This window comes from Amblyraja radiata, chromosome 23, assembly GCF_010909765.2.
Source record: "Amblyraja radiata isolate CabotCenter1 chromosome 23, sAmbRad1.1.pri, whole genome shotgun sequence".
NCBI classification, from domain to species: Eukaryota; Metazoa; Chordata; class Chondrichthyes; order Rajiformes; family Rajidae; genus Amblyraja; species Amblyraja radiata.
Window position 1 is genome coordinate 29,399,814 of NC_045978.1, and position 15,945 is coordinate 29,415,758.

The following is a 15,945-nucleotide window of genomic DNA, read 5'->3' on the forward strand; positions in this document are numbered from 1 at the left end:
GTGTATCATGTGGTAGCATAAGCTCCAGGCGGCGAACTCTTGCTTCTCTTTCCACAGATGCTGCCTGACCAGCTGAATGATTTCGGCATTTTCTGTTCATGTTTCAATTTTTCCACCCACTGCCAGCCTGACGTGTGGTGATCTTGTACAACGTTCTGTCTTGTCAATGTGTGCGCCTGTTTCCATTGACTTTGGAGCGGGAGAGGCTTTGAATGGGCTTTGAGCTGCGGCGATCCTCTCCCGTCCACCCCACCACCTCCACGAACAGGGTCCACGTTTCCCGACGTGAGGCTCAGCCGCCGCTGATCGAGAAGAGCTGAAATCAAGGCAACTCATCTCGGCTCACTGACAAGTCAGATGACAATTACTGATGCAAACAAACGCAAGCTGAGCCTGCCTGGAGTCGGGGCGGCCGGGATCCTGCAATGGTCCCCGGCCGGGAGGGCAGACTTTGGAACCAGCAGCCTCCCCCTGCCCAATGACCAGGTAACCAGCTCCGAGCCTTCTTATTCCACACTTTGTTTTCCATAAGAATGGATTGTTTTGATTTCCCACCTGCCTGAGAGGGGGGAGGGCTTGTTAAACACAGCGCATTGCAGAGATTATTCTGCAAGGTCGATGAGAGCGAACACAAATCCACTCCAAAAGCCACTGATTTTTCACACGATCTGTAAGATTGGGGTGTTTTATTTTAAAAGGACAAACAAAAATAATTCAATGTTTAGCCTTATTTTTTTAAATTCCAGATGGGGAAGAGAAGTGATTCTTCCTTAATCACAAGCAGAGGGCATCAGGTTTACTGGAAGGTGTCATTAATCATTCATCTACCATTGACTCTGAACATTTAATACAAAATTATATTGTTTGGCAGAAAATTCTGTCTCATGTGGTGTGGTATGTGTAGAGATTGAAGTAACAAACATGCTTCACCAACAACCACCTTTAGTCGTCTGAATTTAAATATTAAGTGTAGATTTGGATTTGAGGAGGGGTGGATTCAGATTCTGGTTCAAATCCTTTAACCTCTCATCAGACACCCTCGGGTCCAGAGCACCAGGATTTACACCTCAATGAAATGAATTCCAATAGTCAGGGGATATGGGGAGAAGGCAGGAACGGGGTACTGATTGGGGATGACTAGCCATGATCACATTGAATGGCGGTGCTGGCTCGAAGGGCCGAATGGCCTACTCCTGCACCTATTGTCTATTGTCTATAGTCTGAAGAAGGATCCTGACCCGAAACGTCACCTATCCATATCCTCCAGAGTTGCTGCCTGACCTACTGAGTTACTCCAGCACTTTTTGTAAACCAGCATCTGCAGTTCCTCGTTTTTACCAACATTGCTGTCCTCGCTAAAATGAAACACCTTTGGTTTGAAAAGTGTTGATACGAATGGTTTCAGGTGCGTGATGGGAACTTAAAAACAATCTGAGCACTTCCTCTAAATTCTCTTCAAATATCATCTCATGTCTTGATGCGGAAACAAAGAACTGAAGGTGCAGGTAAATAAATAAAAGGACACAAAGTGCTGGAGTAACTCAGCAGGTCAGGCAGCATCGCCAGAGAACATGGATAGGTGATGGTTCAGGTCGAGACCCTTCTTCAGACTAATTGGAGGGGAGGGAAGAATGTTGGAAAGGGGGAGAGGTAGGACAAAGAGTGGCAGGTATAGGTGGACACAGGCGAGGAGGGGGGTTTGAATTTACTTCGGATGCATTATAGCTGTTAGTCAAGCATTATTTAGATAGAATTATAGTGTCATAGAGTCATCCAGTGTGGAAACAGGCCCTTCAGCCCAACTTGCCCACACCAACCAACATGTCCCATCTATACTTGTCCCACTTGCCTGCGTTTGGCCCGTATCCCTCTAAACCTGTCCTATCCATGTACCTATCTAATTGCTTCTTAAACATTGCAATAGTCCCTACCTCAACCAGCTCCACTGATAACCTGTTCCATACACCCACTACCCTTTGTGTGTTACCCTTCAGATTCTAATAAAATATCAGTATACCCCTCTCACCTTAAAACTGGTTGTCGATTCCCCTACCCTGGGCAAGAGGCTCTGTGCGTCTACCCGATCTAGCCCTCTCATCGTTTTATACATGATGTTCTGCTGTAGACTATTGAACTTCCTAGATATATAAAAAATAGAGTGTTGCTGGAAGGCTGATTGACTATCGAGGAAGTACAGATGCCCGCAAGGATACACATGCAGAGTTCTTGTGTATCAGTGTGACTGCTGGCAGCATACGTAGGTCTGAAGACTGTTCATTATGCTCAACATGTACTAACCTGACACTGGCAGCTGCAATAAGAGGGGAACCTAATTGCACTTCCATATGCTACCTGCTCACTAAAGTTGCCGTGAAAAATATCGGGCTTTTTTATTTCAGCTGATGGAGATGGTGTGAGTGGAATGGATGATGACTGCAAAAAATGGGCACAAGTTTTATGGAACTACCTTAAATTGGGACAACCTCTGGTGAAGGTAGGAGAGATTTGCTCCTGATTGGCAGGAATAACACACACAGATGGCTGCAAGGGTCAACTGTTGTAAAAGTTACTTCACCTGTTCCATTTACTCACCAATGGCTACACCCCACATCATGGCCATTGTTTAGTGTGAAGCAGACTGCTATCGTCAATGGTTCAATGCTGCTTTTATTATCGCACGTGCAAATGCAAAGTGAAATGCGTTTCTTACATGCAGTTCAGTACTGTAATGCCATACCTAAGCGCATCCTCAATTAGCAAGTGTACAGAAATAGTCCACTGAGCCCGCATGCAAAAGGCCCCATGTTTTGGTTCCATTTTCAAAGTTCAGTCCGCGTTCTAGTTCTTATGAGCGCTGCCCAATCCAGGCCAGCCCCAACTGATGCAGGGCCTCCAGCCATCGCCTTCCTTAGACGCGGTGGTCATCTCCTCGCCCGTCCAACGTTGTGCCCCGGGGGGGCACCTCCCGCAGCCGGCGTCCCTCTCCTACAGCCTCGCTCCTCGCCTGTTGCACCCAGCGTCATTAGCTCCATCCTCCTGGTCCCTCTGGTCTTTGGGGGATGAGGACGGGTCGGCTCGGTGCCTTCCCCCCCCCCGACAGGCCGTGGTCCGCTGGGTTCACTGACCGATGGCCGGCTCCACCATGGCAGGTTGCGGCATGCTAGAAGCTTCAGCTCAGCTCCTCCTTATGCTGAGTTCTGTAATCTGCCAACTTCTCCTTAACAAAGATCATCTCCTTCCACATCCATGACATTATCCATCTCTGACCCTGCCGTAGTGTATTGACAGAATATGGAAGCTGGACTTGATTGCATCGCAATGAATTAAACACTTCATTAACAAAAACCATAACACTTCAAACTTTCCCGAATATTTTTGTGCTGAGAGATTGATGCTAACGGGAGAAATACTTTTTTGCTTTAGTCGTGATTTTGTTATGGGACACAACTCGGGAATAATATGAATCAGAAGCAGAGGGAGGTACTATTGCAATTTAACCTCAGCTCCATTTTAGAAACTTATGCACAGATGTGGTATTTCCATTCCTTGCATCTGCCTATTTATATCACAAATTGGAATGAAGATTTCTGCATTTGGAAACATAAGAGAATGGAAATGCTGGAATCTGGAGCAGAAAACAAACTGCTGGACGAACTCCACCTTAGGGGCGACAAAGTGGCTCCGCAATAGTGCTGCTGCCTGACAGCACCAGAGACCTGGGTTCGATCCTGTCTACGGGTACTGTCTGTGCGGGGTTTGTACGTTCCCCCTGTGACCGCGTGGGTTTTCTCCGGGTGATCCAATTACTTTCCACACTATAGGTTAATTATAGGTGAATTGGCTTTGGTAAAGGGGAGTGGGAAGAGTCAAGGAAAAGGTTGGTCGGTGATAGGTGATACTACATAAAGGCGTAAGGGAGGGCTTGTGCTTTGCTCAAGTTTCCAGCATCCGTAGTTCCTTGTGTCTCAATTAGTTTTGTGAGTTTCTTTGCAGCTTAGTTTGGTTTTCTGATAACATATTAATAATTTGTGTTGTTGCCGTATAGAATTGATGATGGTAAATGCATGCAGGCTGTCTGAGAGTCTTTGTTCTTCCAGAGCGACGTAATTATTGGCCTGGGGTGCCATGATATCCGTGTTGCTGAAAGAGCTGCTCATCTCTATCTGGAAGAGTGGGCTCCACTGATATTGTTTACTGGTTACCTGGGAAGCCATACCGTGGGTAAGAAGTAGTGCCATTAAAATTATACTCCAAGCAAACAATATTGCATAACAGTATAACATTTTCTGCTAGCGTTACTGCAATTTCTTTGCTGTCGTTCATAATGTGGTATTGCAGTTTTCCTGCACAACTTCCTGACTTGGAAACTCAATGACGTTCCTTCACCATCCTTGGAGCTCTGTATCCAATAACACACAGGAGTATTGATACTCGACGTACTGTAGTGGATCAAGGAGACAGCTCATCACCACTTTATCAAGGGTAATTAGGGGATTGGAAATTACTGCTGGCCTTTCTTCTGATGCTGACTGACATCCCAATAGCGGATGAAAAGAAAGATAAAATCAGTTTTCACTTGCTGCATTCGAGGAACTCTTGTAGAGATGGGCAGGGGGGATGCAGGGGCCAGAGAGAGTTACAGGGACCGGGGGGGGGGGATGGGGGGTAGCACAGATGGAGAGGGATGTTTGGGGCTGGAAGCTGTCACAGAGATGGGGAGGGATTTTGGGTTCAGAGGGAGTTACAGAGACATGGAGGGTGTTGTAGTGACTGGAGAGGGTTACCGAGATGGGGAGGGCTGTAGGGGCCAGAAGTGGGTTACACAAACTGCATTGTGAGTTGTATTATGTTGACAGCTATTTGGGAATTCCATTGGGTGCGATGGCTGGTTTATGTTAGCATGGCAACACATTCTGGATGTCTGTACTGCTGTGGACCAGCAAGGAGAATGCTGGATGTCAGATACTAGACATATGACCACTGGCTCTACCCGCAGACTTACCACCCGCTCTCGGATCAATAGTCCTCAAAGCTTTTCAGCAATGCTGTGTCAGAGAACACCAGGCAACCTTTGAGTCGGACTGACAAATGGATGAGAATTTCACAGGCAATCTCAGTTTATCAAATTCTTTACTTCCCATACTGGACAATTTAATAGAAACAAAGAACTGCAGATGCAGATAGACTCAAAGTGCTGGAGTAACTCGATGGGTCAAGCAGCATCTCTGGAGAAAAAGGATCGGTGACGTTTAAGGTCGGGACCCTTCTTCAGACGGAAAGTGGGGGGTGGGGGGGGGTAGGTGGGGGTTGAGAGGGAGGCGAGGGGGAGGTGATGAGCTGGTGGCGAGGAAAGACCAGTACCGATCGGGGCCAGATACAAATGACCTCAGGCAGGACGTTGCCTGGTAGGTCAATGTTTGGCTGGGAAAGGTGTGATCCCAAGACAGTGTGGAAAACTGTGGAAGTGGTAAAGTGACTGGTGAGGAGAAGGGCTCTAGGAGGGGGGGAGAGGAGGGGATTATGAGATTGAGTTACTAAAAACTAGAGAATTCAATGCTCATATCGCTGGTTTTTAAGCTACCCAAGCAAAATATGAGGTGCTGTTCCTCCAGACAATTTAGTAGATTTGTAAAATCAATTCATTGCATCAGTTACAATATTTAAAATTATTAACTGCCAAAGTACCAGAATTGAAGTGGGATTCTATTTCAATTAACACTTAATATTAAATTTCCCTCAGGGCAACGGATAATTATGTAGATGTCAACTTTTGGTTACATTCTCATCTCTGATTCAGATGGCACTGGTGTAAGTACCTCGCCTGCCGTTTCAGAGTTGCAGCTTTAATTGTAGGAACAGCATCTTATATTTCACATGGGCAGCTTCCAACCCAGTGGTGTCAATGTTGATTTTGCTAATTTTAAGTAACCCCTGCCTTTCCTCTCTCTCCCCCTCCCTCTCCTCCCCCACCCTGGTTGTCCTCCTAGTTCCACTGTTCACATCCTTGTGTTGCTTTGTTATCACCTCTTCCCCAGTCGACAATGGGCCAATATGGGCTCCGCCCTTCCTTGGTCATCCATTACTGGCCCTGCTTTGTTCTGGCCTTTTCTCACCTCTAGTTCCTTCCCCCTCTATTTTCAGTCTGAAGGGTCCAGACTCAAAATATCACCCATCATTTTTCACCAGTGATGCTGCCTGACCGGCTGAGTTACTCCAGTGCTTTGTGTCCATTTAAGAAGATAACCTGAGCTGACATTTTATACAGTTCTTGGGGGATACAGTTTTGGAAGGTGCTGCCATTAAAGTGAAAATATACAATGTTGTGCTGTACAGGTGCCTGACCTGCTTTTATGTACAAACTTATGGACAGCCCTTACTTGAGATCAAGTGTTGCAGAGTCCAGCGGGATGGATTTGCTGGGTGCTGTAGGTGACTGTTCTTGGCACTACCTGGAATGTTGCTGTATCAAATCCAGGAAGAATTAATTTGAGTTAACGAGCTGATGTCCATTTTGTGAATCCTATCTAGAGACAGTCCATCGGAGACCACAGCAGAGACCCGGGATCGATCCTGACCTTGGGTGCTGTCTGTGTGGAGTTTGCACGTCCTCCCTATGACCACATGGGTTTTCTCCGGGTGCTTCTGTTTCCTCCCTTATCCCAAAAGCATGCAGGTTTGTAGGTTAACTGGCCATTGTAAATTACCCTTAGTGTGCAGGGAATGGATGGGAAAATGTAACTGGTGTGAACGGGTGATTGCTGGTCGGTGCAGACACGATGGGCCGAAGGGCCCTTTTCCTGCACGGTATCTCTAGACTAAATTAAATGAAACATAGGAGCAGAATTTGTCAATTTGCCCAATCGAGGTGGGGGGGGGGGGGGGGGGGTAAGTCAGGTGGGTTGGGAGGTTGTTACTGGGGGCAGTGGGTTTATGGAGTTTAGATTACTATCGGGACTATCAGAATTGGACTGACTGGAGGAGAAGGCTTCACAGGGTGAGTGTCCTATTCCTGCTCACAACTTGTGTGTTCATATATGATGACGGTGAAAATAGCTGATGAATAATGCAAATATCTACTTCCTCATTGTGTAAGTGATATATAAGTTGACTTCACTAACCTAACTACGATTTCTACACACAGGTGTATGGCATAAGACGGAGGCAGACATTTTTGCCGAAAATGCAGTTAAATTGGGCGTTCCTGTTGACAAGATTGTACTGGAAACAAAGGCCACAAATACAGGCGAGAATATAAGGTTTGCATATCAAACGCTGAAGGAAAAGAATATCCCAGGTAAATATCAGCCTGAGTTACTCCATCTTCGGTTTAAACCAACTTCTGCAGTTTCTTCCAACACTGTCCTATCCTTACTGAGGAACTACATTCATGCAAAGGTATAAAAATACTGCCTTGTAGCTCAACATTGTCATCACCACATGTAAGACATGTATTAAAAATGATGATGGAGGACTCGCAACCTAGTCAGCCACCGCAGGAAATGCAACCACATGCAGGACAATGCTAAAGCTGCAATGTCATCTCTTGCAGATGGATGGATGCCAATCCACAACCCATTTTCCAGTTTCCAAAGGACAAAGGCAGCTGCAATAGTCACAGGTCACCACTGAATGACCAGGACCGCTCACTATGAGACCTAGAATGAAAAGCGAGCTGAAACTGTAGCTCTCTGGGAACAAGGGCATAAAAGGGAGGCATTACCTTGTCAACCATTGTTTCAGAATAGTAAGTCTTTCAATATACTTGAGATATAAGAAGACAGAGTGCCTACAGTCTAAGGTGATGAGTAAAAGGATTAGAGGGAATTCGAGGGGAAGAAAGTTATCTGGGGAGTGGTAGGACTCTGGAATATTTCAACCGTGAAGATTGTAGAGATAAGGACTCACAACATTGATAAAGGTATCTGGATGAGAGGTCGAATCACCAAGGTATAGAAGGCTACAGACCAAGTGCTGGTAAATAGGATGAGCATAGATGGGTCTTAGATAGTTGGCATGGACACGATGGGTCTAAGGGCCTGTTTCTGTGCTGGATGAATCCTTGACTGTAGGACATCTACCTCCATATTGGGCAGATTATATTAGGCTTATTTTTGTTCCTATTATTGGATGAAATAAGTTAATAATGCTGCACTGGATCCTTATTCTGGACTGGATCCTTGGGCCAATGCAGTAACATCAACTATAGTTAAAACGTTGCTCCCTATTGTAATTAATAATTTGCCCTTGGTCGGTTTATTGCTACAGGACTAGATTCTGAGGGTTTTTGATGTAAGTTGTTGAATGGTGGGACAGTTGATACTTGGATCCCAAATTGCACTGAGGGAGAAGACTTGCAAATAAAGAACCAATAAAAGATGGGACTAGGGGAAAATAAGTGTTCGGCACGGACTTGAAGGGCCGAGATGGCCTGTTTCCGTGCTGTAATTGGTATATGGTTTAAAAGGGGAAAATTCACTGAAGACTCATTTAATATGCAACAAGCTTGGACTGAAAGGACATTTAAGAACTGTAATGTATTAAAATAATTCTAAATATGAATCCTAGTTTCAACAGGATGAATTTGCTTCCGTTTCTATGTAATCCCTTAACCACTTTTTTTTCAGGTGACCCACTTAAACCAAATGGTCAACTTCCATGACCCAGTGATTGTAACTAGTTCATTATAACTAATTGTAGATGCAATCTAAGCACTTAGATTGAGTCCTGAAAGACTAGGAGAATGATATTTCATAGAAACATAGAAAATAGGTGCAGGTGGTGGCTATTCGGCCCTTCGAGCCAGCACCGCCATTCATTGTGATCATGGCTGATCGTCCACAATCAATAACCCATGCCTGCCTTCTCCCCATATCCCTTGATTCCACTAGCCCCTAGAGCTCTATCTAACTCAATGTATGCTTCACTGCTGAATGTTACTTATGGGGAGGGTCAACATGCTCACGTTCTCTTTGACCCTTCTATATGAGGTCAAGCAGTCAGTAAAATCATTTTTGCCACCCAATTTTTTTAACATATCGTGAGAACCACTTTGAAAACCAGTGCACTAGAACATGGAACATGGAGCAACGCAGCGCAGGAACAGGCCTTTCAGCTCACACTGGTGTGCCCAACATGATTCCAAATTAACTTGATCTCATATACATTATCCATATCCCTCTGGCCATCTAGTTCCCAGGGCTGAAGGGCCTGTTTCCGCACTGTATCTCTAAAGTTTAAAGTCTGGAGCAAAAATGTAAATTGGAATCAGTTACGTTTCGGAGTAAACACGAAGATAGCCAATAGAAGGAAAAAACTATTACATGTTGTTACAGAATTGATTTTCAACAGCTAAGTAGGATTCCAGTAATATATAAATTATTTAAAAGTAATGCCATGACAGTTTGCTGAAGCACTCAGCTTGCCAGGCAGCCTCTGTGGGGAGGAAAATACAGAGATTTTTTCCCCTACACAGTCACTGGTCTGCTAGACATTTCTAACCTTCTCCATTCGATTTTGGGTTTCAGCAAGAGCTTTGACCTGCATTTTGCAGCTTCTATGTGGCCACTAACTTGGTGGCAGGGTGGCGCAGCGGTAGAGTTGCTGCCTTACAGCGCCGGAGACCCGGGTTCGATCCTGACTACACGTGCTGTCTGTATGGAGTTTGTACGCTCTCCCCGTGACTGTGTGGGTTTTCCACGGGTGCTCCGGTCTCCTACCACACTCCAAAGTCGTACAGGTTTGTAGGTTAATTTGGCTTTGGTAAAAATTGTAAAGTGGCCCTCGAGTGTAGGATGGTGCCAGTGTACAGGATGATTGCTGGTCAGTCTCGATGGGCCGAAGGGCTTGTTTCCACGCTGTATCTCTAAACTAAACTAAACATTTGTTTGTTTTCTTCCCCCTCTTTAATGGCATGAATTAATCTTTTCATCAGATATTTCCATGAATGGGATCTCACTGACACTCTTGGCTTTACCCAATCCGCGCCATTTGAACTAACTTGCTTTCTTGTTTTTCCAGTTCTGATGAAGAATCCTTGACCTGAAAATATACCTGGTTATTCCTTCCACAGATGCTGCCTCACATGCTGAGAGTATCCAGCATTTTCAATGTCTATTTCAGATTTTCAGCAGACACAGTCTTTTGATCATCTTCAAAGCCAAATACTGCAATGGACAAAGATCGATCTAGAGTACGAATATGTTCCAAAACTGCTATAGGCTCATCTTAATCAATGTTATAACATATTTTGTTGCAGTCCCTGCAAATAAAATAAAATGGAACAACTAATTTACTGTGACTGGCAGAAAGCAGTCCCAAAATGTACAAAAAGCACTTTTCTAAGTTTTGCTCTGCTACTAAGATATGTTATTTGAAGTTAATGGAAAAAAACATGTGCATTAATGACAGTTTAGACATAGAATAGACTTTTGAGTTTACAAAATTGCATCTCAAATATGTGAAGAAAATGTAATATTTTAATTGTACAGTTAACGTTGTAATGATCATTTTTTGATATATTTTAATTAGGATATTTAACCAGGTTTGCCAGATAGATGATTATAACGTGCTTCTTTGGCAGAGAGGGGTTTGAGCTTGAATGAAAGTCATATCATATATGGTCTGCATCCTTTAGCATTTAATGTAGTTATTTCTTAAAAAGGGTGGGGGGTTTTCAAGTGTGTGGCATAGCTCAAATGTCCCTAAATTCTTTCTATTCTGTATCCACTTTCATATTAATCCCTGACATCTAATCACCTGACTGGCATATCTTTTATATTTTATATGCCTTTTTTTTCCTATTTGGTACCATCAAATAATTTGTACAACTTTTATAGATTTTATATACTCATCTCCTGTGAGAACATGGATAGGATAGGTTTAGAGGGATATGGTCCAAACGCAGGCAGGTGGGACTAGTGTAGATGGGACATGTTGGTCGGTGTGGGCAAGTTGAGCCGAAGGGCTTGTTTCCACACTGTGTGACTCTATGACCTTGTCAATAGCTGATATAATGAAAATATCAACAATGCTGCCCCCTTGATGTTAGACAGTAGCAAAGACAGGGATTAAATGTAACTTTACACATCTAAACACCAATCTTTGAGTTAGATGGTCATTGGACCACTGGGAACTCACTATTTTTAATACATTAAATTTCTTCCCCTTTTTCTTGTGCTTTCTGTTTCCTGTGCTGTAAAGTCACAAAGAGGCTCACAGAATGGCAAATCAACAATGTTGTACAATTCTAAACCTGCAAATTATATTGACTTCTAATGGACAGAGAGCAAAATACAAAAACAATGGTTGACATACACGGTACGTTTATTGTCCATAGCAAGCGATGGGGTTCTAGATGTGGTTAAATGCAGCCCTGCCATCATAGCTTACAATGGGAATGAACAAAACAAAATCATCATGAAAATAAAATTAAGCGGTGGATATATTGACTTCTGTGACAGAAACAATTAGAGGCTTTAACAGGGTGGGACTGTTGAATTGAAAATCAATTTGGAAAATCTGTTTGAAAGAAATTCCCAAATGATAAGCAGTTATTGAAACTGCATTAGCAGATGACATCTGAAAAAGTAAATAAACAGAAGGGTCTACAGCAGTCTCAAAATGATAGGAAGTGAAATGGAACAAGGAAACATGAGTGAAAATAAATCACTGTGAAAAGCTTTAATTTGTAATTTGTGCAGATTCATGGCATTGCCCAGTGGGGAAATGAACACTGTTATCAGTTCTAGGATTACTACTGATATCACATAGCACCTTGGTCACCTTGTAACACGCACTCACTTCATGTTACATGAGTGCATCTCCATTTTGAAAGGTGTTGGATGTTCATTTAATCAGGACATTATTTCATAGCCACAAATGGTTAATATTTCTACATTTCTAATAATTATTTACAAATAGTTTCAATTTATTCCATTGGAATATTTAATCATTTAATAATAATAATGGATGGGATTTATATAGCGCCTTTCTAATACTCAAGGCGCTTTACATCGCATTATTCATTCACTCCTCAGTCACACTCGGTGGTGGTAAGCTACTTCTGTAGCCACAGCTGCCCTGGGGCAGACTGACGGAAGCGTGGCTGCCATTCTGCGCCTACGGCCCCTCCGACCACCACCAATCACTCACACACATTCACACACATTCACACACAGGCAAAGGTGGGTGAAGTGTCTTGCCCAAGGACACAACGACAGTATGCACTCCAAGCGGGATTCGAACCGGCCACCTTCCGGTCGCCAGCCGAACACTTAGCCCATTGTGCCATCTGTCGTCCAGACTTAAACCAGACAATTATCATTAATTTCCAAGAGCATCCAAGACCTTTTGTAGACTGATCTTGTAATGGCGAGTTCTCACGGTGCGACCTGAAGCAAGATGTCACCCGAGTGAAGTGGTCGTGGTCCAGCACGAGTTCCGCACGATAAAGTGTTCCCACGATAAAGAGTTCCCACGGTACTCGGCAATTCTGTCATTTGTGCGACTGACTTGTCCGTCTCCCGATCTTTCCCGTTAATCGTGAATGAACATCGTGGACTGTAGTGTAGTTAATCACGTGGCACAAATGATGTCACTTTTTTTTCACACGCTATATAAATATCCTCCGTTCGTAGAATTCGCATAATTTATTTTATGGCTCTAAAAGAGACATGATTCCCACTTCAAACGAAGAGGGTGTAAAAGCTGTCTGCCACTACTTTTACATTGCAGCTGCAGGGAACAGACAGACTTATAAGATAAATTAAAGGTGACTGCAAAAACAGCACTTTTACATCTGTAGCATTGTATGTTTTAAAATCATGGATAACATTAAATTGTTCTCCTGTACATAAACTAATATATTGTTATAGTTACTCACATGAGCACCGGGGATACTCAGCAGCCTTCGTCTCCAGCAGGTTGCGCTTTCTCTCCCTATTTCTATAATCCTCTCTGGATTTGTCATAGAGAATCTCATTGAATTGGTACCACTCCACCAGTTCACCCTCTTGTTCCCTGTTGAAGTTATATGGCCTTACCTTCTGCCATCTAACCTTTATGTTCTCGTCTGCTGAGAATATTGTGGAGGCAACAGCTACTGGGGAGGCAATCTCAAATACACCCTGATCACCCTCTCCCTGCTCCAAGGAGCCCACAGGCAGTGGTATCTCTGGCATCTCCTCTTGCCTCTCCACCTGTCTCTCTTGCTGAGTTTCCTCCTCATTTACCTGCATGGCTAAAAACTTTCCGACTTTCTTTGACCCCTTTCTTTGCGATTTTCTGAGAGGCATCTCTGCAAGTCTTACTGTGAAAAAGATTCTCAAACAATGACAATTAGGTGGGACGTCCTCGATGGACACATGGTCCATTGGCGATATTGAGACCACCTCTTTTACTCACCTTATGTCCCTTCTGTCAAGCTTCCGGGTTTACCGTTCGCAGGAGTTCCCACGGTATTCGCAAGTGTCATTACGGATATCGCACGGATATCGCACTGGCATCTGCGTCCATACAATGTTGCAACGCTGCTCAAGACACTCTTGGAGAAATTCAAAAATGTTTGAATTTTCTCCCGACCTTACCAAGTCACACGACTACCTGCCGTTAGCGCCACGGAGGTCCTCGGTGGTCCACGAATGCCGTACTGCTATCGCAGAAGGTTCCCACGATGTTAAATCTTGTTAGGTCTTGCTTCAGGTCGCACAATGAGAAAGCCCTTTAACACATCATCCACCCTTCAGACATAAGCTTGTACATCTTTCTTTCTTTCATGACCTCTCTCTCTCTCTCTCTCACTCTCTCATTCTTTACATCTCTCTCTCCCCATTTCCCTCACTCTTGTCACCTCTTCTCACCCCTCTCTCTCTGCCTCTGTCTCTCTCTCTCTCCCCCCATTCTCTCTCTTTCTCTCTCCCCATCTCTCTTTCTATCTATTTCTCTCTCCCCATTTCTTCTCTCTATTTCTCTCTCCCCATTTTTAAAAAAGGGATTATATAAATACAACTTGATGCCCAGAACTGTGTTGTGGATTTTCTATTTTTCCCTAGTGAAGAGGATTATTCTAGTCCAACAGCCGTTTATGGAACGCCGTGTTTACGCAACCTACCTTCGACAGTGGCCGGAAGACAAAGAGAATGTGCAGGCCATTGTCACATCTCCAATAATGGAACTTGAAGACTACCCAAACAAGCATGTGGGCAATATGGACAACTTAATTGAGTATATGTTGGGTAAGCTGAGAAAGCAAACTGACTGTTCCACACTGAGACTTCAGGCTGAAGTAGCTTGGGAGTATTAACGTTATTCTATGAACATTACATTTGGTTTCATAACTTCTTTTATCGTATATATGTTGAGGACATTAACTATTTGCATTCTCCTCATGAACACATACACCCCTATCTAATCACCTTTCATCCTCCTATGCTCCAATGAATCCAATCCTAGATTGCCCAGCCTCTCCTTATAGCTCAGACCCTCAAGTCTTGGCAACATCTTCGTAAATCTTCTCTACACTCCTTCCAGCTTAATAATATATTTCCTATAGCAGGGCGACCAAAACTGAACAAAATACTCCAACTCTTGCCTCACCAGCACCTTACACAGCTGCAACATAATATCATAACCTCTGTACTCAATACCCCGACTGATAAGGCCAATGTGCTGAAAGCCTTCTTGACCACCTCATCTACCCGTGATGCCACTTTGAAGGAACTATGGATCTGCACTCCTAGATCCCTCTGCTCCACAACACTCCCCAGAACACTGCCATTTACTGTGAAGGCCTTGTCCATGTTAGACTTCCCAAATAGTAGATGGCAGAGCTGTCTAAAACCAGAGGACACCGGTATAGGATAAGGGATAAGAGATTTAGAGGGAATCTGAGGAGGAAGTTTATCACCTGGAGGATGAGTGGAATCTGGAACGCACTCTGTGGGTGGGTGGGAAGGCCAGTACTCAACAACATTTAAGTATCTAGAAACATTTCGATAGCTAATGCATAGGAATTAGCTTTCAGACGAGTGTTAATTTAACGACAGATGGAACTTGGTTGAATAAGATGCATTGAGTCAGGATGTGCTAAAGCATTAGTCATGGAGCATATCCAGTGTTGGTAAATGTGGAAACGCAGCAAGTTTATTACAAGAGCAAATTAAATGAATATCATGTTCTGCTTTTGGTGATAAAACCAGAAAATGTTAGAAATGCTCAATAGGTTCGAGTACATCTGTGGAGAGAGAATTTTGAAAGACCATGAATTTCTGATGAAAGGTCATTAATCTAAAAACGTAATTATTTCTCTCTCTCCACAGCTGCTGCCTGGCCTGCTGAGAATTTACAGTGCTTTTTTAATTTCATTTCAAATTTCCAGCATCTGCCTTTGGATTACATTTTTTTAAAGTCAGTTAAGGAAAAAATGTTGCCAAACATTCCCTGCCATCCTTTGAATATCACCATTGCTATTGGCCTTGCATTCACTAGGGTTTTGGTTCAATGCCATTGCTATTTTGTATTTCTCTTTTTCCAGCTGTTTTTGAACGAATTCGGGATTACCCAAAGAAGGGGTTTCAGGTGGAGCAAGAAATTTTTCCAGAGGTTTGTGAAGCCCAATGGAAACTAATACAAGCCGGTTACAGACCCAAATAAAATGTTCCACAGATGAAACGCTGTATCAATTTCAAGTTTTACATCAAATGGACATCGCAATCTTCCTGCACTCGATTTTTATTTACATTAATTTTGTATTAAAATTGTACTTTTACAAGGGTATTGATTAAGTAAATCATGCAGAACTATTTATTAAACTGGCCACGGTTTCTGAGTTGAAACCAAGGAAGGTGGATCGCACTATTTTTTCCTTTAAGACACAGCATAAATACAAAAATTATACTGTGAAATTGCAGAGAGTAATATCAGCGATAATTAAAGGATGTATTGTTAATA

At 43.4% G+C, this 15,945-nt stretch overlaps 1 protein-coding gene across 1 annotated transcript; it reads left to right on the forward strand.

Annotated features, from left to right (window-relative positions):
* Positions 1–297: 297 nt before the first annotated feature.
* On the forward strand, positions 298–15,695 carry LOC116986421 (uncharacterized protein SCO4629-like). Its single transcript, XM_033041934.1, has 6 exons — positions 298–486; positions 2,400–2,494; positions 4,098–4,221; positions 7,142–7,294; positions 14,049–14,231; positions 15,530–15,695. Exons 2-6 carry the CDS (start codon positions 2,423–2,425, stop codon positions 15,646–15,648), a joined length of 651 nt encoding a protein of 216 aa, XP_032897825.1. The 5' UTR covers positions 298–486; positions 2,400–2,422; the 3' UTR covers positions 15,649–15,695.
* Positions 15,696–15,945: the final 250 nt, after the last annotated feature.